The 24867-nt window shown below is 35.8% G+C and overlaps 1 protein-coding gene across 11 annotated transcripts in view; it reads left to right on the forward strand.

The window, feature by feature from the left end:
• FANCC (FA complementation group C) overlaps positions 1-24867 on the forward strand; it is a gene marked incomplete at its 5' end in the record, with an annotated part of 83620 nt that overhangs the window by 43941 nt on the left and 14812 nt on the right. For all 11 annotated transcript variants that reach the window (XM_083819219.1, XM_083819215.1, XM_083819221.1 and 8 more), the window contains 6 exons: positions 9194-9313; positions 10074-10138; positions 12673-12837; positions 16263-16419; positions 21280-21332; positions 23572-23671. In XM_083819219.1, coding sequence (XP_083675345.1) covers positions 9194-9313; positions 10074-10138; positions 12673-12837; positions 16263-16419; positions 21280-21332; positions 23572-23671 — 660 coding nt within the window. The remainder of the gene's footprint in view (positions 1-9193; positions 9314-10073; positions 10139-12672; positions 12838-16262; positions 16420-21279; positions 21333-23571; positions 23672-24867) is intronic.

Here is a 24867-nt window from a genome sequence, read left to right on the forward strand (position 1 = left end):
TGTTGTTAATAAAGGATCAAAGAGTGATTGAGGGTGTTCAGAGAGATTCATACAAGAAGAAATTGGGGCTGGCTCATTTTAATATAGAGAGAACATTTAGGAATGGAGATGGATTTTTACACACAGCGCATAATCAATTTTCATGATTATTGTCCCAAAGTTTTACTTAGTTCACTGACAACTTTTTCTAATGTTGTTCTTTCAGTTTTTGGAAGTCAACCTGAAGGAGTTCTTAGTCATTTCTAAACTATTGAAGATTATGCATCTAGATTGTTAGCCTTCTCACTTACCCTTTTGTGAATCAACTTTACAAGTTGACTTGGACTTTCTCTATCTACCTATAGATAATTGCTTGGTAGGACGTGAAAGTATTTGGCTTTCTTACCAAATTCTTCTGGTTAAGAATAGCGTGATAATAACAAAAGGCTGTGGAAAAGCAGATCTCAATTGTACTTTTTTCAAATAGACAATTCTTTAACAATGCCAAGCTAACATGAATATAAATAATTTCTTGGCTTCTGGGTCAAAATAAACAAAAGCTAAGTATCTCAAAGAACAAAATGGGAAACTAAGGATTCTGCTTTCCTGTAAAGCTGCTTGAGGTTTAACAGCAAGTGTCACAATTTGCTAGCCAGCTGACATTTCTCAAAGCACTTTAGTAGTGCCAGGTGGCTCTAGTAAAGAATAATGATTTGTTACTGACAAACAAGAAAGTGGTCTCCATTTGAAGGAATTCTGCTGGCATTAGCTATTTTTGCTCAGCCTACTATAATTAGTGACCAGCAGTTATTGCATCACCATTATATGTGCATTTTTTTTAACTAAAAAGTTTAAGAACGTTTTTATCCCTTTAAACTTTTAACAACCTGATATTTATGAAGTCCAAAAACAACAGACTAAAAATAATTTATCCTGAACATCGTCCTAGGTTGGATGACCTTTGAGTATTTGCAACACACACCAAATGGAAACATAAAAAACTGATATGGAGGACATATACTTATTGATAAATTATTTTCTCTAGAAAGTATTAGACTTAAAGATTTAAACTGAAAAGTGAAAAAAAATTATGATGCACCCAGTCTTCCTAAACTTAAATGTCTTCATCTTGTGGTGTTTTTTGTTTGTTTTGTTTTGTTTTGCCTTTTATTTAAAGAATTCTTCTGTGGAAAGCTTGCATTTTGGCTTTTGAAAATTGTGGAAGGAAGAGGGAAATTAATTCTAAATCTCTGGCTACTTAAACCTGAGGACTGAAAAAAAGAGATTTACGGTTGACTCTGGTAAAGCTATTGAATTTCCTTTTGTAAGTTAGTGTAAATGTGTGTTTTATTTCAGCAGCAAAAGTCTCTCCTTTTTAATACAAAGAGTAATAGTGCTTTCTAGGTGGGTGTTTTTAAAAGAGAGAGGAGAAAGAAAAGAGGAGATTTGAAACTGCTTTTCCTGTTTGAGGCCAAGTGTAGCCTCAAAGCTTGCCAGCCCCACAATTCCTAAGCTTTTTCTTATGATTTCCAAGGGTTTTGTTAGTGATTTGCAGATGGAACTTAGGTTTTGGAACTCATCCATTACAAAGTTGTGTGGTCTTAGCCACAGTAGTACTGCAACATGTTTTTCCTATCCTAGTCTCACAGAAGTTAACAGAGCTTAAATTGGTGAGAGAACAACAATGCAGCTTCCCTCCCCCTTTCCCATAGTTTTCTTTGCTGCATACCACTTGGAAATCAGGATCAGGTTAATTTTGAATTGTATGGAAGAATGTAACACTTTTCTTCCATTTTAAGAATTAGAGGAAAAACGTAAGCCTACTCTTTTAGTGAATTTACATGTATTAGCAAGATGAATGCAATTAATAGCATGTATTAGTTTCTAACAAAAACCGAAATCAGTCTGAATGATCTTTTGATATATATTTTTTTTTGCCATTAAGCCTTTCTAGTCCTTCATAGTCCTTCTGTGTATTTTAGCAATTATTATTTTATTAAAAAAACAAATTGCAATTACAATTGTTGATGCAAAATTAAGGAAATTGGCCTAATGTAAGAACATTTGAGCAGTTCTGCTGCAAACATGGACTAAAGGTAAGCCTGCTTATGTGGTTGGAAGGCAAAATGGGATGAAGGTCTCTCTTGCATCAGGTGAAGTGTGGAGAACTTGATAGAATCTATGCCTTCCTGCCCAGTAATATGTGAAAATCAATGAATTCTGCACATCTGGCAACATCAATTTGGTGAAAGAATAATATTGTTTCCCAATTATTATTATTATTTTTAAACTCTAAAGTAATATTAACTCAGTATAGTCATTTGTCTATAGATTTTCTTTAACTTGGTCAGATTCTCGAATGCCAAGGCCCTTGTATCTGTAGGAGAATTTAGCAGAGTAATTTGTTTACTATTGGCTAGTCTTTCATGGTTATCAATGGAGATTTAGATGTGGGCAGATTTTGGATTGTCATTCCAAGTGAATAAGAAGAAAAATGAGAAGCTCCAATAAATACTAACCATGTACTTGTGGCCAACAATTTTATTTAATGTGCTGGTATGGAAATTTAGCTGATGAAAACCATCCCATAAATGTAAAAAATGTGCATCCATAAACTGGGCTGAAACAAAAAAACTTCCTGACAGTAAATGTCAGAAAGAAATGTAGGAAGAAAACCCCTCCCCACCCTATACTTAGGCACTTTGGCCATGATCCAGTATTTACTGAGGAATATTTTAAGCTTAAAGTTATGTTGAAACTTAAGTGATTTGTTTGTGCAAAACATTTGAGTGGTTACTGGAATAGACTCAATTGGGTAAAGTGGGAGGTTCTGTTGACTAGCTAATCATTTAAATATGTGTGTATAGCATTTACTGTGTTTAGTGTATGTAGTATAGCAACTTGTGTATTTGAAGTATGTTTTAAAAATGTTTGAATTTTAAGGCAGAAATTTGAGATTTTCATTAGGTTATCATTGATAAGTAAATAAAGATTTTTTTTTACTAGATTGTAAAACACACTCTTACATTTTGGTAATAATTAAGTTGTTAACAATATATGCCATGTAATTCCCCCTAGTTTAAATGCTGAGATTTGTATAAAAAGTTTAGAAAACAATTTTGTTTAGAGTAAACTAGTGCTCTAAAAGCTACATTATGTTTAAATATGTATGATGTTTTACTACCTTATTTTCTTGTTGGTTTTGGTTTGTGGAAAACTAATTTTCTGTCTTTTCCTGGAACTAAGGAGCAAGTGAGCAAGAGGTCCTGTAAGCAAAATTAAAAGTCACAGACTTTGTTATGATTGGATAAGTGTTTGGAAATAATACAAATTGTGATATGTTAGCATCCTGCTGACAGAATTGCTTTTGTAAATGGTTGGTCTCTGAATGAGCAGGCTTCCTTGACATTTACAGACTTAGCTGCTATGATTCTCCATAACTGTCTGTTTATTTCATAGTATAAAGGTTCTAAAAATACCAGACCAGCTTGTGTTTTATTGACAATCATTTATTGTGTCCCATACCATCTACATTAAAACTCTCAAGCCTTCAGGCAGGATTTTAAAGAAAAATTGACTAAAAATTATCGGCAGGCATTTGGGTTGGATTGGGCTGCTGAAAGCTAATAAACAAACAAACAAAAAGCAACCAGGGAATAATTTAAACACATCAGGGCAATGTGCTTACCTTGCTTCCTGAGGACTCTGGTCAAATGATTTAAGAATTAATTTGAAAAGATGGAACACTTCCTCTTTAAAGGAAGAAATTTTGAATGGAAGATTGGAAGTTATGTTGAATCAAAATCATCACTAATGTTTCAACTTATTACATAGTCATGAAGCATTTTTAATGCCGGGTTGGAAATAGAGTGAGATCTCTTCTCTTCTAGACCTGTGTTGAAAGCAATGGACCCATCTGACAGTACAGGGAGCACTTCAGAGCAAAACTGATCTGGAGACTTTTGAAATCATTGCCATACAAGAAATATTCATTCCCAAACCTGATAAAATGTAAGGAGGAAATAGCATTTACTTCTAATGCTTCCTCTGAATAAGATTTAGCTTTTTGCATTATACCTGCTTTTTCTTTGCACAGCAGAGAAAGTCTGGTTCATGTCTAAGCAGATGGAGAGGTCAGAAATAAACCAGTTATGTGATCAGATTTAAGAAATTTACCCTTGGGTATCCGTGTTGTATGAATTCCAACAAATTCACATACGTTGTAATTTTCAGTAAAATGTCATTAATAATCTCTTCTCAAAAATAATGGCACTTTACTTAGAAAGATAATATAAAAATAAATAAATAAATAAAGAGGAGAAAGATCCTTTAGGATAAATGATAGCTCCTTCTGTTCCCTCCTGCTTTACCTGTCACTTTGACTGACTCATCCAAGTTGGCAAAAAAGCACAATAGTGTCACTGGGAAGTCCTAATTAGTATCAGATTCAATAGGCTCATCCTAGTGAAACCATCTGTCTTTTCCCTCCAAAACATATTGCCGCTGTTTATCTTAACATCTGCTTTCAAGGACATTCAAAATCGTTAATACATTAGAGAGACTGCGTTGAGAAGTTTCCAGAAACAAATGGGTTTATTTGGTTCTCTGGAAGGCCTTGGTGTCAGCAGTTCCAGGACAGTTGCTACACAAATGCAGATTCCAGAATAAAACTTGTCACACAATCTTGTAATTTTAAAAAATACTAAACAAAGCCCCCACTATTTAATTTCAAAAGAAATCATACCTTTAAATCTGACTTCCTCCTCCCCCCCCCCACCCCAATACTGGAGGTGATATTTGCTATTACAGAAAGAAGGGGGAAAAGCCTTTAGACCTGTTTGAATTCCTGCTTAGTAATAGCACTACCAAAAGACCAAACACCTTCTCCTCCTGTACGGAGTTGTGTATGCTGGCTGGGTTTTACCTGCCCAGTGCCGTGCAGCTTACCTCAGCAGAGGTGCAAACTCTGCTCTGGAAAGTGGTTTCCAGGCTTTTGTTGAAGCATGTATTCAAAGAGATGGTTTGTCTCTGGGAAACAAACTGAGTGGAACGACTCAGCAAACCCATTGTAACACACAGAAATCAGCCTTTGTTACTTAAAAAGAAGTATCTAAAGAATTGTCTTAGCTTAATTGGAAAATGGTATTTAGCTTAATGGAAAAGTGATATGAAGGAAATGTTTCTCAGTTACTTAATTTCGTTTAGATTCAGGTGAACAGTAAGCAGGAACACAGCGATTCATATTTCTCCACTTCCATTCTCAGAGGAAAGACTTCAGTTTCAAGTCTATTCTCATTCCCACCACCTTCCTTGAGTGAGCTGACGAGAGACACTCTTACAGCCAATCTATGAATCAGAGGGGTAAAAGCTACATCAGGCCTCCTCTGCTACAAAGCTTGGTAGATACCAAGCACCGTGTTTACGTGGATGACGTAAATAATTTTATATTTTCATGCACATACAGGATTTTTTGTCTGTTAAAGATATCAGAAACCTCAGTGCATCAGGTGATGGCCAATTCAGTTAATAGAGTATTACTCAATATAAAATACATCAGTATAATAAAGGCATGGGCAAGGTAGTTTAAGGAAGTTGTTCACTATGAGAGCTTTATGAAAATTGATTAATTCAATTTCAAGTTGAAAGGGATTCTGTCACAGAACTTTAATCCAAGGCTGTGGGGATGGATGTATCCTCTTGCAAGTAAAACTAAGATGGTTTCCTTTCTGCCTCCTGCTGAATCAGTGGTGAGGAAAATCAAACTAGAACAGAAAGAAATAATTTCTGATATGACAGCGTGTCTTGCTGCTGTTCATTTTCCAGAACCATGGCACCTTGTTATTTTCCATTCTGAATGCGTTATTTCTGCCATAGACTCAAGTGTACTTTATGGGTCCAATCCTTAACTTTTACCCACAAGCTCTCTACCTGTCCATGGCTGTTTCTTAGAGGCAGCTCTTCACAATCTTTCCATTTCTTAACATAGAGGGAAGCACCCCTGCCCCTCCTCTCATGCCTATCTCTTCTGAAAAGCTTGTAGCCGTCTATTCCAGTGTTCCAGTTGTGTGATGTGTCCCTCCACGTTTCCATGATAGCAATTATATCATGATTTTCTAAATATAGTCATAGTTTTCTAATTGCACAGTAGCTTCAAACTCCTTCTCACTTCCCATGCTGTGTGCGTTGGTGTGGAGGCACTTCAGCTGGGCTTTCAGCTGCATCACCTGTTTAGAGGAGCCCTTCATAATTCCTTTGGGACAACTCGCAGGTGTATTTCCCTGTTGCTTCCTAACATGTCAGTGTTCCCTGGTTCTTTTCTGTCAGTCAGAGGCACATCCCCTTCCCCTGCTGAATCTAGTTTAAAGCCTTGCTATAATAAGGGCTTGGGCCCAGAACACTCTTACCCCCTGTCAGGTGCGTCCCATCTGGTGTCGACACACCTGGTGTCTCAAAAGTGCATCTGAGACTGTAGAAGCCCAAACCCTGAGTGTGGCACCAGCCGTGCACCCCACCGTTCACCCAATCTGTTTGTCGTCGTCTTCTTCTTGAGTTCCGTTCTCCACCTGGGAGGTTAGAGATTTATGTGCTCCTGATCCTTGTGACGTCTTTCCAAGGGATATAAAGTCCCCTTCAATATTTTGCTGACTCCTTGTTGCAGCCTCATTCAACCATACACAAAAGGGTAGGAATGGGTGGTAGTCCTCTGGCTTTACCTGACTCGGTAGCCTCTTGGAATAGTTTGCTCATTTTCTCTTACCATGCTCTACCTAGATAACTTGGTCTCTGTCAACTACCGAGTTTGCCTTATGGAGATTGTCTGCTAAGTGACTGGAAAACTCACATGCAAAAAAAATAAATAATAAATTAAAAAAAATTACCTGTATTTGAAGGTTATTAGGTATAAGCTTTATTTCTGGCCATTATCTACCCCTTCCATTCCATTTATGTACTTACACATAAGTATGCTGTTATAAGATGATGTGATAGAATAACTTAAAGCATCTTGTTTTTAAGAAACAATGAGCCTTATACAAATATAGAAGTGGACTGTATGTTTACTTTTTTTTTCAGACAGCTATCTCCTAATGCAATGTATAGTGGTATAGAATCATTACTTACAACCAGAGTTAAGTGCACTAAATAAACTAAATTTTCTAGAGAGGATGAGAACTGTCTGGGCATCTTTTTCACCAAAGAAAGCATTTAAACACATTTAATGCTTTATATTATTGTCACCAAATTTCCTGTCTATGTTGAATGTAAGTATGTCTCAGGCTTTGCAATGGCAGTAGGGTCTGCAAAATGAAGTATATAAGACATGGAGCTGAATTCTTAATGTTTTTCACTTTTTAATACCTACCTTTCCCTATACATATCTAACACGTCGTTCATATTGACTACAGCATTTCCTTGGCCCTGTTTCCCTTGCCCCCTTCTGGCTGTTCAGAGGTTTTGTGTATTCCAGAAAAATAGCTGAAGTGATCTGCAAAATCCCAGCAGGGATGTAGTAAAACGTATGGAAGAGGGGTGAGGGAACAAACCAAAGCCCTGCAAAACAAACAAGCAAAAAATCGTTGGGTAAGTGTCGGAGGCCATAAGCAGATTGGTGATGTTTCGTAATTTTGTCTTGTCTTTTCCTTCATTAAATGTTAACAATGACTGTTACACAAGAGCATTACTCTTCACATAAAGAGCATTTGATTTGTTTTGTCCTTAGGAAAATAGTTTGTTCTTCCCATTATTGAAGTCTTTCACTGAACAGTCCAACTGACTTTGTGTGTTTCAAGCTCCACCTTACCTCTAGCAAAATGTCATCTCAGCATCTCATCTACCTCCTGCTTTATTTTGTTTTCAACTGGAGATCTGATCCCACTTGCCAAACCCTCATGCTACGTGGGAACTACTTGTCTGAACTCTTGATAGTGTTCTGAAAATAAAGGCTAACTTGAGTAATAGTTGAAATGGAAAAAAATATAATTAATGGTTCCAGATTAATAAATTATTCAAGGTATGTTATGAGATTGCGTAGTTTAACAGATTTTAGTCTTTTTAATCACTTACACATTTTGAAAATCCCCTCCCCTCCCCCCCTTTTTCCTCCCTTAGGAATGCAAAAGTTCCTTTTAAGTTATTTCTTTTGAAACTGTGTTGCCTTAGCATTTTCCTTCTTTAATTTCAGGAGCGTCACTAGATGGCGCAAGAGCAGCAATTTCTTCTGGTGATGGCTATTCGGGAAAAAAGTTTACAATGAAAGAAAATGGTATTTAGGCATTTCAGTCTCCAACATAGTAAAGTAACCCTAAACAAAAATACTATAAATAATGTGTCCCAAATGCTTGTTGTTTACTTTGTAGTAATAGTTTTCTTAGATTTCTGGTGTGTTTCTCCTTTTTTATCTTCTCTTCTACATTAATATATCAAAAAAGGCATATATCTAATTCCAGGACTTCTGAAGCAGTTGTCTAGGGATATTCAACAAAAACGTGTAGAAATATTTTTGGATTTCTGAAAGCAGAAAATTAACTAAGTGGGTTTTATTTTTTTATTCTAGAATCTTTAATCAGATCACCCTTCTAAAAAGTACACATAGAGTAACGCCCCCAAGACCAGAGAAGTCACTGAGCTTTCATCTGAACTTTTCTTCTAATAGCATATTTTTAAAATGTAGGTCTTTTGCAGTGTTTGCTAATCCTAGCCCTATGTCACAAGGTGTTAGGTATGACTGCACATATTGGGGCCTCTTATAGGAGTGATATGGAAAAGTAAACCTTAACTTCATGCTTTTTCTTCTTGATCAGGGTACTGCTACATGCATAGTTTTTTGTTTGTTTTATTTTATTTTTTTTTCCTGTGTTGCAACATGGCTACTGCTGTCTGGGCCATATCTGACTGAAATGGCCGAAATGGCTCCTAGAGAACTGAAAGCTGCCTAAGCTCAGTCTGCTTTGACATGGGCTCTTTTGCCATTCTAGAACTACAGAAATCATGTGGCGTATGGACCTGTGTTTGACTGTAGTGTAGCTGAGGCATTTTCCTAATGGCTTGGAGGAGCTGCTTGCTCCTCTGTCTTGATGATATGGTATAAAATGACCACAACCCGTCAAGAGATCTTCCCCAGATACAGGTAAATAGCAGTCAGTTCTTTTCACAGGTCATGTTGTAGCCTAACACATCGTGTTTTTTTTTTTTTTTCCCTTCTGTTAATTTCTTGCAGAGTTTGCTGTGCCATCTCCTTTCTTCATCTAAGTGGGAAAGTAATGAAGCTGAAACCACGACATTCATATCAGCTCTTGGCTACACATCAGCAGATTATTACTGTCACTTAGTTGAAAATGTAAGTGTTTTGTGCAATTGAGATTTTATTTATAATAAATCACCAGTTTATAAGCACATACATGGAGTTGTCATTGTTATAAGGAACATGAACTGAACTTTGTTTATCTTTTCTTACCTCCGTTCCTTTTACAGCCTTTTAAGGGAGAAAATGAGGTGGGAGATCTTTGGACGGAAGAGAATATTTTTGATTAAAACATAGAAGTTGTAATAGAGGTTGATAATTTTTTTGTGGCTTTGTAACAAAAATGCCTGCCCTATCATTCAGTTTTCCCTGTGAAGATTAAGTTATATATATTATTTTGTGTGCAAGAACATGACTTTTTAATGTTTCTTTGACTGCACTTAAAATTGTAGATATGCCTTAAATCCTAAGAAAAGTGGATTTTATGTTTAATATATTAAAAAATAGGAGTAATATTTCATAATAGGTAGACTTAAATTAGACAAAACATCTAGGATTATTGCTTCTCTGAAAATTTTGCCTCAGCTCTTGGCAGAGCTAAAATAGCTTGTTAGTTTTCAAATGTGGAAGGTAAATAACATGATCAAAAACATTTTGAACAGTTTACTCAGTGATCTGGACAACTTTAATTTGGCCCCAATGAGTTAAAAAATAGAACTAAATAGAACAGCAGGGAAAGTTACTAACTTCACAGAATGTCAGCCATACAGAGAACCAATGCGACTAATGTCTGTTTCTTTGCAGTATGTGTATTTTACTTTATTTATATTTTATTTTATTTTATTTTATTTTACAGATGGTCTCCTCATTAGTAACAGAGCTCAGAGGAAATCAATTTAATGGACTTACCGTTCAAGGGAGGTAGGTGTTACCTAAACATTATTTTGATATGTTTTAGTATTGATCATTACAGTACAGTGAGGGCATTTTTGCAGTCTTGGAAATGCAAGTACTTAGGCTTCAGTTGGTAAGTTTTGGTTATGCATGTAGACAGTTTCAGGTGTGGACAAGCTTGCTAAGCTGTGCTTCATGTTACCTGATAATCACTGTGTTTACTGCTGCATACCTTCTTATAGCCAAACTTAACTGGCAGTTACTGAAAAAACAAAACAAAACAACACTTTTTTTTTTTCCAAAGGATTTTTTTTCTTGTGTAATGGTTTTATATGTAAGTGTTACTTTGCACTTGTTATTAATGAGAAAATTTTCCATGCTCATTTAAATAAGCTCCCTCATTTTCCTTCTATTATTAGTTCCTTAATCTGGTACCAAATAGTGCTGTGGCAATACCGTGTGTTTCACAAACAAATATCTTAAATGTACCCAAGCACATAGCATCTCCACCCTTAAACTGCTTCCATGCCCTGGTTTTCTAAGGAAGAAAGTCTGGAAAAGTGGGTGTGTGGGAAATTGTGATGTGCTGTGGGCAGATCTCCAATCCAGATTATCAGGAGATGCTAATAATCATTTTGCAATGTCGTGTAGTGTGTTCGTACATGTCTAGATGTAGTCAGTGTGAATAATCACCTTCTTCATCCACACTACATAAAAAAAAAAAATACATTTGCCTGTTACAACTATTTTCGAAATGATTGTGCCTTTCTACTGGCTTTGAAACATCAATCATAATCTTTTGTAAATACTCTAAAAGTTATTATTCTCAAAGTGTATTGGTGCATACCCTGTTCTTCAGAGTCAAAGCTGCTGACACTGATGAAATGATTTTTATTACCTATATAATGCCATATAGCCAGCAACTTTATAGGAAAGAGGAGACTGATTGAAAGATCCTCACAGTGTTGTGATTCCTTCTGTTTTTCTTGCATAGTTTGGCTATTTTCCTCCTTTCCTTCTTGCACCTAGATGTACGTGTAAAAAAGTATAAATGATCATGTAGACAGATTAGTCAGGAGCACCACAAAGCTTTGTTGAATGTAGAAAACAAACGCTCACATTTTATAATATAGGGTGAAACAGACTAAGCTGAAAAGCTAATGAGACTGTTGAGAAGGGGAATATCTAGTTTCTACCAGGAAAAAAGGAAAAGTTTGAACTTCAAGTGGATTTGGAGTATAGAAATGATGATATGGCTGTTGGTTTAACTTACAGAGACAAATCGTAGAACCATAGAATGGTTTGGCTTGGAAAGGACCTTAAAGATCATCTAATTCCAACCCCTCAAATAGGGCTTGCAGTTACAGGTGTACTTTGTTTTCATTTCTCTGTTCAGTGATGCTCACAGCAACATGGACAATATCTGTGGAAATTCATTGCACACAGTGAACTGCATGCACTGCACAGTGTTCTCCAAGAACATATTTTAAAGATTATGTAAAAGAAGAAAAAAATGCCTTTGCAGGGTTTATCTTCCAGAGTTAAAAGTAACAGTAAAGTAAGCAGCTAAAGTTTGCTAATCCTGGATTATTTTTTTAAAGGAAACTGATTCAAAAAGAGTCTAAGGCCTGTGAACTTTGCCTGGAAAATACTACTGCAGAATAAATATTAGCCTAATAATTACCATTCCTACATAATCACTTCTCATAGCAAAACTGCATCTCAAAGTATTTCAGCATGAAAAACCTTAAGTATATGTTTGATTGGGTACTTAATCAGAAATTTGAGTCTTTGAAAAGGTGTCATGTTTTATTTCTCTCACTGTGGGTATCACTATGGTTCTGTGTCTACAAATCATAGCATTTTGTCACAACATATGCCAGTGACCTTTAGGCAACATATTTTGGGATCAGCTTTCATGTTTCAAAATATGTTTATAAGTGACATTTTTATTCTTAGTCTTGTGGCAAGCTAAATCACTATCTTTAGTCATTTCCAAGCATGCAGTTTTAGCAAGCAGGTCAAGTGAGTGGTTCGTACATAAAGATTGAAATTCATTACATATTTCTTCAGCTGTAAGACAAACAGTTTTTGCCTGAATGCTTGAAGTCAGCAGGATTTGTAGTGTTTGGTTTATAGAAGTTCTCTCTGTTGAGAGGAGAGAGGTCAAGGAAACAGGAGGTGTTAAAAGCAGCTAGGTTTTCTCTTGTGAGAATCTAGCAAACCTCCACGGGAGCCGTGAAACTGTAGTCTTCTTTACCTGTGCTTTGCTGTTTTCTGGGAAGGGCAAAGCATTTCCTGCTAGGAAGGCAGTAATTACTGAGCGAACATAACTAGCTGCACTTCAGAATTGGGTTGATATCCCTCACGTGGTATTCTTTGAGTGCTAAAACATCACGCTTCTCTCAGACAATATGCAATAGGCAATGTATAATTACAAATCAACGTATTCATCTGTTGTGTTTAATCTTCTGGAATTAATTTTGTTTCTCTTACCCTGTTGGTTTAGAAATTTAAATTTTGACTTTTCTAAAACAGGAACTGTATTTATTTTTCCTCAGAGTTCCAGCCAGTCGTGTGAATGCTGTGTCCCTTTTCTGTCTCCCTCTTATTACTTTGCCTGATATAACTCCACTGCTGGAAACTCTTCTTCTTTACCATGGAGGTGCACCAAAAGAAATCTTGAGCTCACAGTTCCTGGAGGCTGTGAATGATGCCTTTTTAAAGTAAGTAGCTGTATAATTTAAAGTAAGGTCTGTATGATCTTTCTGCTTTCTGTGATAAAGATTCTTAATTCAATTAAATGTCTTTGCTTTAGATTTGTATGCTGAGTGCACTGTACATCTTCTGTGTTATAATAAAATATTTTCTTTACATTTGAATGGCAGAGCTCAGGTTGTTGGCCAAAGCAGAATTTTAGTGCTGGTATACAAATTGTGGCATAACAGCTTGAAATATTAACTGTGACTTCATCCCACCTTTTCTCTAAAACGGAGGTAAAAGTTTTAGGATTTATGAAGCTGGCGAAAGATATGATCACTTTTAATAGAAATGTTATCTACTTTTCATCTAGGTGTATCAGCATGCGTAACTAGACATTTTGAGAGCCATCTTTACTTTTCAATGCACAAGATAAATTCTTGTTTAAGTGGTTCCATATTTCTCTCTTTTTTTTTTTTCTGTAAAAATGGTTCTCAAGATTTTCAGTTCTGCTGATTTTCAGCAGATTATTTTTAATGAGGCTTATAGAAGCAATTTGTGAAATACAGTTTTGCTTGTTTTGCTGCCACTAAAGCCACTGTTTTGATAAAATCAATCTATGGATGAAAGCCAGCTGAGAGAAGCTGAACATCAGCAAGATTGGCTGTGCCAGGGAAGAAAAGACAGTTGGATTTATGCAAGTTGTAACTGAGAAAGATGGTTCTGAATTTTGTTTTGTGACAAAGTTGTTGTGTACCTGTGTCACTGGACAATTTCTGTCACCTTTGGTCAGCTAGGAAATTCCACTCAATCCTGACAGATGACAGCTTATCTTTGGTTTAGGAGTCTCTGGCATCTCGTGTTTTAATCGCATGTGAAATGACTTTCTCTGAACTCCTTCTGAAGCTGCCAGACTTGAAGTAGCCTATTTTAATGAAGGATGTTACAACATATTTGTGAGATAACATTGGATGCAGTTGCAAGAATATCAGATCTGTGCACTGCTCATTTCTCTTGACTTGCTCTAGGACTGTCATTATTTTCAGAGGACTTGGTGATCTTGGCGTGGGACAAATAAAAGATCACCTAATGCTAGGGAAATAAAAACCAAAGCTTTAAAAATAAAAAGGCAAATAAAAATGTAAAACACAAACAACAACGACAACAAAAACAACAACAAAAAACAGTGATCAAGTTGCAATTATGTATTACAGATTTTTTTTTGATACTAGAAAGGATCCTTTGTGAATCCTTTACTACAATTATCCATTTCTCTTCTTTTTTGATCAAAGTTTTAATTGCTTCCCCGTACCCAGCAGCATTATTTCTGAGATGTTTTAACGTTATATACATCATTGCTCCTCTGAGGGTTCCAGCAAAAATCAGTGATCAATAGAAAAAGCACAGGTACTAGTTTGTGCACGTACTCCTGGAAGTCAAGAAAAACAAGTGGAAAAGGAATGTGAAGGTCTGTAGTGAAAGGTGCAAAGTCTGTAGTGAAAGATGAGTCCCCAGAAAGAGTGAGCTACCTTTCAGTTGTCCTTTTTGCATGGCTTCAGATTGAGTGTGGTCTACAAGCAGAAATGCAGAGCAAGTACACAGTTTCAGCAATGACAGTTTATACTAATGACAGTGAGCCAACAGGCAGTCGACCGTGACATACTTTTGCCACTTTATAAAGTGAATCTGAATCCTTTAGACGGTTGTAAGAGGTCCTTCTGATTAAAATAAACATTGCTTAATCTTTGAGCTACTTGTTTATCACAGTGAGCAAAAATAATTCAGTTCATGTGTCTTTTGACAAAGTGACTCATACAGGGCCCTGGACAAAAGTATTTGGTTTCCCTGAGAGCAGATGTAGGCTCACAAGTCATTTGCGTGGTACACTCTTGGCCTGCTACTGAAGATCTTGTGATCTTAAGATGAAAGTACTTGTATTCTTTTCCACTTTAATAATTTAATTCTGTTCCCTAACTCTGTCATTACGTTCTGGACGCTGTTTTCTTTCTGAACACGGGTGAAGCCTGCTCCAAGAAACAGGGTCACTAATGCTAAAAAGAAAACTGTGGCTCATGATGCTCCCAGAACTTAGAGGTGTCCCACTTAGACTGAAATTTCAGTTCCAGAAAGATAATGACTACAGTTTTCTTCCTATATGGTTTTTAACTCTTGGAGCTGGAATATCTCTAAGAACACCTTCTTAGATTTCTTTTCTTGGCGTAACGTTTACAATACCTGTTGTGCTACTGCAAAAATAAAGAAAAGAAGAGGATTGTGGAAAAATATCTGTCATGATTCGTAATTTGTTCTGATGTGCATATGTGCTTTAATAGTGATACCATATTAATTATACAGCATCTCAAAACTGAGCAGTACTAAAAAAAATTGAAATTCTAAGGATATATTTCTTCTCGTCTACAGAAGTATAATTTTAAAGTAAGCTATTAAATAGACGTGAATGAAAAAACAGCTTTTCAATGGAAATCAGAATTTCGAAGGCTGATATTTAAGCAAGACTATGATAAAATACATTAAAAAATGAGAATCTAAAATGGAGTTAAATCTTCCTGCTAATATTCTTTTCTTTTCTATCAGTAGCTTCAGTCTGCATGTACTCTTCTGTCTAATTATTTTTAATCTTAACTGCAAGACACGTATTTCTTGTTATTTAGGTTTTGTTTTGCTTTTAAGTTTTTGATCTGAAACAATAATAATAGCTGCAAAAATGTTCCAGGATGTTTTGTGCTGCAATACCTGTTCTTCTTGGGTGGTTACTGTAAAAGGTTTTGATGTGTGCCAGCACATTGTGGTGCTGTCTCAAAACAAACTATGCCTTCTGTTTCCTAGCGATATAACACTATACTTCAGCTGAGCTATTGCTGAAAGTTTTAGGTGAAGAGATATTTCTCTTCTGAAGCATTTATCTGACAGGAGCATTGGCTCCTGTCGGTGTTGGTAGGGTCAAAAATTACCTACCTCTGCCTTGTTCTTTTTGAGTTTTTCCTTATTTCTTTGCAAAGAAAGGTAATGCTTTGATGCAGCCAGTAGTAAAGTTGTGTAGGACCTTCATGCTTACCTGCCAGCTGCTGATACTCTCTGAGCAGACAGGTCTACAGGAAACTGTCTGGGCATGAAAATGAGTAGGCATAGAGTCTAACCTTTCTCTGGGGCTAAGCAAACACCAGTCTCAAACCCTCTATTTCCGTTTGCTGGGGTCCGGCTTAACCATGCTTTTAGATTTTAATGATGTGTAAGAAAGTATCATTTTTAGGTGATGGTGATTCCTTATTACTCTTTGCCACTATTTTTTTATACTGAATAGAGTACTCCAAACAAGATTTTCTCTTTTGCTGCAGATCAACCTGCAGCAAAAGAGAAAAAGTAAAAGTTACATTTTTGCACGTCTTCCAGTTTTTCAAAGAAAAAACAGTATTTTTTTCCTCTAACCCAGGAAGAAAATCTCCCTTTCTGAATCAGCTGTCTTCAGTCTCTGGCTTCGTCACTTACCAAGCCTTGAAAACACTACGTTACATGTTTTAGACCAGCTGGTTTCCATTCAGATGAATTCACTGGAAGAAGTGACTTGTGTCATAAAAGATTCATTTCTGGTATGTACAATGTTGTAGTACATTTGATACTGCTCTTTCAGGCTTAAGAAGTGATGGTTTTCAAATATGTCAGCATCTTTGAGGGAACCGGGCTGTCATGTGGCAATAACTTTGGCATTACTAAAGGCAAACCTTGAGTCTTATAAATTTCACTAAATGTTTAATTTTTATAATTAATTGATTGACGGCAAAAAAGAAGTTTCATCCTGTGATGAAAAACAGATGAAGAAATTGAGAATCCTGTTGGTGGGAGTGCTGCATACCTGCCTATGTCTTTAAAAATTATCCTCTTTTGCCAGGGAGGATTTGAATCTGTTTTTACCTCAGTCTCTGTGCCCATTGAAGTTTAGCAGTTTAGACTGCTAAAGTTGAAATGCCTTGTAGTTTACTGTTATTGTGGACTGTTTAGTTACTCGGTTTTGTTTGAAAACTTGAACAAAATTCTTAACACAAAACATTTCCTAAACTGTGATTACAATCTATTTTAAAATGCACCAAAAATCTTTCCTGTTAGAAAACATAGTGATGCTGTACCTCTTACAAAATAATGAGATAGTTAGCAACGCTATATGCAAACTTGTTATTTAGAGTGTGAAAAAACATATGTACTATGCACTTAAATTACGTATTTCTTAAAATGGATAGCACTCAAAAATGGTACATCATATCTTATTTTCCACCTATGAAAGACTGAGTATTTTAGATAGGAAGACTAGAGTTTTAAAAATTCTTCTGTTTTAATTGAATCTGCAAATTTCTATTTCAGGGTGTCTTTATAATGCTTACGAATCTCATAAATGCTTGGCATCAACAGCGTATCATGCATCATCTGGGATTCTAGGTGTCCCAGAAGGCAAAGCTTATACACAAGGCCTGTACATAGTTTTATGTACCAGATACACTATGAATTGAATACAGTACATGGTACCACACATGGCTGAGAAGAAAAAAGTCTAAGTTAAGATGTAGCAGGAAGTAAAATGTTTGTTTTAATTGTTGGTTTATAGTTGTTTGTTAATGACTTTCATGTCTACATTGTTTTATTGTATCCTGATACCTGAAAATAACAGAACGTTACTCTGCTAGCACACTTAAATTATACTTCTTTGTCTCTGCTCCAAAGACTTGGTGCTTTCAAAAGAAGACATTCACGAAGGGGAAAGACCAGTGCAGCAGCTCTGAATGCTGGTTTAGAGAGGACATCCTGTGGACAAGGAGTGGAATGAAGGCAGGGCATAAAGATGAGAGTATTTGGAAGATGGATGTAGTTTATTGGTAGGAGTTGACAGAAGAGAGAGGATGTATAAAAGGGAGATGGCTTAGCAATTAAAAACAATGGGATGACAATCTTCAGAATTATAGAGGGAAAAGATTGGATCTAGAAACTATGGTCTACAGTATCTAATGATATTTTGTACGGCTTGTACCTGGTACTGTAAGGATAGTTGTATTAGATCAGTCAGCACCTTGAATCCAACAGCCTGCCTGAAAGACATTTGAATATTTATTTAGGAGTATGGGTATGCATGTTTTGACAGTTGGATTAAGGCATTTATAGGATGTGACCTCTTTGCTTTATGGGTATAGTAATAAAAAAGTGGAAACATGAGTCACCAATTGATAGGTTTAGACATTTCTTCTGTTTGCAAGAAGACCTACAGAGTACAAATAGGCAGATTATATGTTAGTGTTTTGATTATAATATATGATAAGAAGGAAAAATCATTAAGCTGTTTTGTAATTGCATTATCAGGGCCATTTATCTAAGCAAAATATTTTGAAACGGCAACCAAACTGTACATAAACCTCATAGTGACCTACAGTACCCCTACGGTTATAAAATACTATACTTCTATTGTAATAGCAACTTGATATGAAATACTCATATTTGAATTCCAAGTGTAATTATAGTGTGATGGTCCACTAACTTGTAGTTTTATGTGGTATGCTATTAGGTTTTTGGGGTTTTGGTCTAAACTGGAATTAATATTGGAAATTCTATGGTTATTGAGAAGTAACAAAAACAAGTGAAGTGACCATCACAAATTGTCTTTTGGCTTCTTCAGAATTTGGTGGGTGGATGGATGTCTTCCTTGCTGAAGTAATGGTGAAGTTTTTGTGTGTGAATTAACCACTAAAATTTAAGTAAAAACACATCAGAATGTTATACTTTCCTAGAGATATATGCATATATATACACAAATTTTAAGCCCATTTTTGTAAAGAAGTATGCAAACAAATCAATGTCAATTATAATTTGTATTCTGTCCTTAGATAGTTTTCCAAAGAAGTTTTATTTCATCCAAAGATATACGAAAACCCTACCATATTGCAATAGGTTGAGAAGGCTTAATATTAGTCATCTTCTGATGTACTTGCCAAACCAATCTCAATCATATTTGAAAAGGCATGGCAGTCAGGCAAAGTCACTGGTGAATGGAAAAAGGGAAAAAGTATTTTTCCTATTTTCCTCCTTTTAAAAATGGCAAATGGCTACGTTTTTGTTTGATTTTTTTGTTTTGTTTTTTGAAGCTCCACATCTCACACTCTTGAAAACATGTAATCATGATATGCATGACATGCAATTCCATTTCCCTGCATTTGGATCTTTTCAGCTTAGCATGTGTTGTGCTGTATGGAATGTGCGTGTTTGAAAAGTGATTGAACAAGCTGCCAGTAGACAAGATGTTAGATTTTCTGAGCTTTCTCTGAAAAATATCATGTAGTTACAGACAAGATTATTCAAATATAAAAAGCTCTCATCAGGGGGGAAAAGAAAAAAGAAAAAAAGAAAATAATGTTAAAACCCAGAAACCCTGTGAGAAACCCTCCCAAACTTGAGAATTTCTCCCAAACTCCAAAATTGATCTAGTATGATGTGCTACACCAAAGGCACGTCTTCAGATAGCCTTGGAGTCTTTGGTGCTATGGTTAGTATTCTTATTTTGAGTATTTTCAAATGAATTGGATACAGTCTGTTGATCAAAGTCTTGTGAAATTAGGTAACTTTTATTCTTTTTCTTTTTTTTTTCTTAATGAATAGGTGGTATTGTAGATTGGTGCTGTGGGTCAGGAAGGGGTGGAAAGATTTTCAGCACTGAAAATTTATTTTGGTCTTTTGCAAAAGAGCTATGGTTTGATCTTTGTATGTGTGGCAATGTACTAGTGGACCCTTTCTAGTTTATACTCAACATGTCTTAGGCAACAGGGGGTTTGTATGTTAAAGGTGGGTAGAGTATCTGAAGACAGCACAGAAACTGCTGAATTCAACCATTTAACCTGCGGGACTGGTAAACATAGCTTTAACTCTCCACTGTTTCCATACAGTGGCTGAGATTGGAAAGGATGTCTAGAGGTTGTCTAGTCCAGGTTTTCTTTAAAAGAAAAAAAGAAGTCTTGTTTGCTTGTTTGTCACATCCAGCCAGTTGGTTTTTTTTTTGTTGTTTTTTTTTTTTTTTTTCCTCCCTCTAACTGTGGAATTTTGGAGACCAGCCCTGCACCAAGCTGCATGCTGTTTTTCATACATCAAAGCAACCAACTGTAAATACTCACGAACGCTAGATGGCATACGTTCAATAGGACAAACCTAGCTACAGCCGTGTGACAGTGTGGTAAAACATAAAAATAAGGTTCCACCTAGTATTTCCAATATGCAAAAACAACTGTGAGAAAAAAAGAGTTGTCCTTTTAAGAGTTTTTCTAGACAGTTTGTCTTAAAGGTTGTCTTTTTGTTTTCTGAGATTGTCGTGTAGGGTCAAGTCCTCAGTCTGCCTGTGTGTAATTAAAAGGCAAAAAGAAAAATCACATTTACTTGATATTTTTTAGCTTGAAACAGATGCAGAAAAGTTTTCTTTGGAATGGTGCTTCAGACACTTAGAGCTGTTACAATAAATGCCGTGTGTACTCCTTCCATGCATCCTGAAGTATGTAAAATGCAATTAACCAGACATGCATTATTCCAGATTGCTGAGTAATTATGTTCTCATCAAATCTTCAGGTGCTAATTTCAGGAAAAAACAACACCAACAACAAAAAACAAACAAACAAACAAAAAACATGAGTTTGTTTTATGTTTGTTTTGTTTTTACTTAAGCTAATGCACTTTGGAGAACATGTAAATAGTAATTTAATCTTAGTGCTGTATAAAAGCCTACATAAATCTTAGAATTTAAGAACATGGGATTAGTAAGTAGTGTGTTTACCCGTGCACGTTTAATATAGTTTTCTTAAAATAGTCTTTTATGTGGTAGAACCACAAATATAAAAAGCTTCACTATTGAAAAAAAAAATAGTTTGATGCACTGAGATATTTAGCTCATATTAGCAACTCTGAAGTTCACAGAAGAACATAATACTGTGAAAATATGTCTTGGACCAAAATGCATGTGGTAGTGTTAAAGACAAAGGAAATAAATTTAATTTCTGGAATTTCATTTTGAAGATTTGTCAAGAATCTCTAAGGACATCCAAAAGGAATTGTCTTTAAAGGCAAGAAAAAAGCTCTTTAAAATCTACTCCCTGTCTTTTGCCTCCAGCAATTGCATGCAACAACCTGTTTTATCTGCCAGTCGTAGTATTTTTAGTGATTGTTGTCATAAACAGTTTGGTATCCCAGGTGTTTGCATTTATCAGCTGTTAGCCTGCTTGGTATCGTTGTGGCTGTCCCTTCACGATTTTCATGTAGTTATTTTGGAGAATATAACCCTGAGAAAATCTGAGTGTTTAGTAAGAACTAAGTTGAGATTTACAGTTTAATAATTGCAGCATAATAGTATCCATGAATTCAGCCATAGATTATACAGTGACAGTTGTTTGAGTTGCTTCTTAATGACTAATTTCCTTTCCTTTGTTTATGAACAGCCACAAGCAGCAAGCCATCCTGCCATTTTCAGAATTGTTAATGAAATCTTCAAGTAAGTTTTGAAATTATAGTGGAAAGTGTCTTAAATCACTGGTCTAAACACCAAGATTTTTCTTCATGAGAATATGTCATGTTATAATTTCTGGATGATATACTCTTTAGCAGAATGCCTCGGTATACTCCTTAGTGCAATATATATTTCAAATAATAGCAAATGTTAAAAATCCTGGGAAGTTTATTTGAAAGTTACATTATAACAATTATTGATACAATTGACTACATTGTGTTTTAGCCTTTAGAAGTTAGAATTTATTTATATAGTAGAGATTTGTGGTTGAAATATTATTTTGATGTGAAAACTGTAAATAATCTCTAATAGCTTGGCCCCTGCCAGCATGAAGATGGAATGTAACTATAACATTTGCAATTACCAATGTGGCATCTTTTCCATTATGTTAATTATCTTCAGGATCGACATCAAATATGCTCTTATTTGCACTAAACTATTGATCTGCCTAATGAGTTTGCAACAAACTAATGTTTGTAATGAGTTGCACAAACTAATGAGTTTGTGTTTGAATGCATCGAGATTATTTTGAAGCTGTGTATATTGTTCACCACATGGGGGCTTCCAGTCCTTTGTAGTTTCAGTGATTTTTTCTCTTTGCTTGTCCTTCTTCTATTTTATCATTCTTTTTAAGATGGTCTGTTGCTGTGGTAATCAGATTTGATACAAAGGTAGTGTATTTCCTGCTAAGAAGAAGCTGACGATCTTTGTTCATCAAGTGTTTTCCTTTATAATAAAACAAAATGCCTTCCAGGTGCATGTGATTAGGGGCATTTGTGCATGCTTAGGTTTGTTCAGGTACTGACAGAAGAGCCTCTACTGCAGAAACTGTAGCGCAGGGCAGGGCGGAGGCGACCCCAGCACACTCTTAGAAGCACACATCTAAACTTTGTCTCTTTCAGGAATAGCTTTTCCTACTATTTGTGTGCTTGTTATTGTGCTTTATTGTGCTAAATTGTTTCATCACAGGGAGATGGAGATACAAGATATTAATGAATGAAGATACAAGACATTAACTTTTTCTTTTTTTTTCCCACCAAAGTAGAAGCTTACTTTGTTGCTCTGTGCAGCTATAGAGTCCATAAGCCTAGCCTGAGTTTGTGTACTATTTCATGTGTTTAAACTAGAGATTATATTTGCCTGCAGCTTTATGAAATTTCTGAATTACAGTAATGTGTTAGTTGTGGTAAAAAAATAAACTAGTCTATAGTAAAAAAAATATATTAAATCCCCGTGGCAGCTTACTTTGAACAATTTTCTCCTGACCATTACACATCTTTTAATGATGGGAATGAAAATTACTCTTGGCTGTCCACATGCTTTTGTGCTCCATTTGCTCAAGGTTTCATTATGCCTTATGGAAAGCCAGTTAAAGGGTTCACATTCCTGAACCTCCAGAATGGATTTTATGATTTCACCAATGAAAGGACTTTGGAATCAGTCTCTAATCAAATCTGCAGTAATTACTGATCTAAAGTATGCCTTTGGTGTATACTCATTTCTGTTTGTGCTGCTAATTCATTACTTGATGATCACTACGGAGTCACAGTGATTGAACAGCAGCTGTATTATTTAATATTTAAGTTTGGTCTCCTTGTCTAGTTTGCTATAGATGGAACTTTTAAATTTGATTGACAACTTCTTTTTTTTTCTTTTCTCCTGACTACGTTAGGAGTGCAGTACTTAACAATTTAAGTCTCTCTCTCCCTCTTTCTCTCTCATATTTTTCCTCCAGGTACCATGCCCCAGGAGATTGTAATTTCTCTCTAATTTGAGATGGCCCATGGATGCCTTCCCACAAAGCAATGAAATATGCCTAACTGTAGGCATCGGAATACTTTCCTTGAACCCAATAAGACTGTTCCAATAATAAATTTGCCTAGTAAAGTTGTGATAGTCTGATAGTCTTATTTTATTTTTATCCTTTTTCCCCTGTTGATAAGGAAAATTCTACATTTCTGTGTGTGTACTCTATGCACATAAATCCATAGTATCTGTAGGGTTTGATATGTTTTCTTAAAGACAAAACAAAACAAAAACATGTGAAGTTGGTATTCTGTCAGTTTCCACACTGGCATAATTAGTATGATGAGCTCAAACACAGCCTGAAGCTACAGCCTAGAAGGAATGTACCTTTTTTTTCCTTCCTTTCAATAACAGTGGTGTGTCTGGGAGACTAATTTTCTAATCTGTCATAATTTAGCTTTTCAATGCTTATGCTTAGGAATGCACTGCTGGAAACTGATGGAACTCCAGAAGTTATGACCATAATACAGGTGTTTACACAGCTCTTCGTTCAGGTTCACCAGAATGAAAACAAGCAGGTTGGTCAAGACCTACTTCTTAATGTTTCTTTTCAGTGAGAAGATAAAAATTTTTGCAAGAAAATAACAATCCTACTGATAGGAATGGTGACTGAATATAATGAGTGAAGTGGTAGCGACTCTATGGCTGTACATGCATGCCAAAGTTTAGTTCAGATATTTTCACCTGTGAATGAAAATGCAGCATGAAACCAGTATACCAGAGCAATTTACCTGAGTTTATCCTGGAATAATCCTACAACATGTTGAGAACATACAAGCTGTTGTTTTCTCAAGAGCAGTTGTTGTCATGGTGCTGAAGTTTCTGCCTGTACAATGAGCATCATTATCGTCGTGCACCTTTGACAGACAGGATGAAAAACTTTAGATTAGTTTTTCTTTTGCAGTTGTAGGGTTCTTGATAATACATGAAACAGAGGTAATAACTCCAACCCCATTCCCATTCCCTGTCTGTCTCCCCCCACTCAATCCCTCCAAAAATAACAGTAAGTAGGATACCAAATACCAAAAGGTAGAACACACAGTATACAAAACAGTTTCAGTTTCTGGTCATTAATACCTCAGAAGTTTTTCCTCAGTTTAAAGCTTCAAATTTCCCAGCTTAACATCAATTCTTCTGCACAGAATTTTACGCTGTTCTTAATGAACTGAATTAAGTAGATTTACTTTTGTATGCACTACTTTAACCATCAGTAAGATTAGCTTCTTATCTTACATTTTTACAATGGGAGATATGAATAGGTTTTGTTCTGTTTATAGGTTACAAACTTTTTTTAGATTACCGTATCACTGTCACTTTGCATCCTGACCATTTTGTTTGTTTTGCTTGTTTTTAATTCCAATGCATATAATGTAAGTTTGGAAATTATCCTATCATTTAATAGTTTTTGGTTTAGACTCAAAGAAATTTTCCATTCCTTTGCTTTTTGCATCCATTTGGGGAGATAGTAGTTAAGAAAATGTGGGGACTTCATCTGGGAACTTGTGATGTACTGACCTTTAATTAGCATTGTGATTGAATCTATCTATCTTCTAGCTTCAGGCAATATGATTTAAGGATGAAACTGCAGCTGTGTTGCTTAATATTTCGGTGCCGTGCGTGTTAATTTTATGCCACCCTGGTTTCATGGCAGCAGCATGTTGTGTAGCCCCAGGTGTGGGTGACTGGGTGGAGAACACAAGTAAAGATCCCACAC

This window comes from Anser anser, assembly GCF_964211835.1.
Source record: "Anser anser genome assembly, chromosome: Z".
NCBI classification, from domain to species: domain Eukaryota; kingdom Metazoa; phylum Chordata; class Aves; order Anseriformes; family Anatidae; genus Anser; species Anser anser.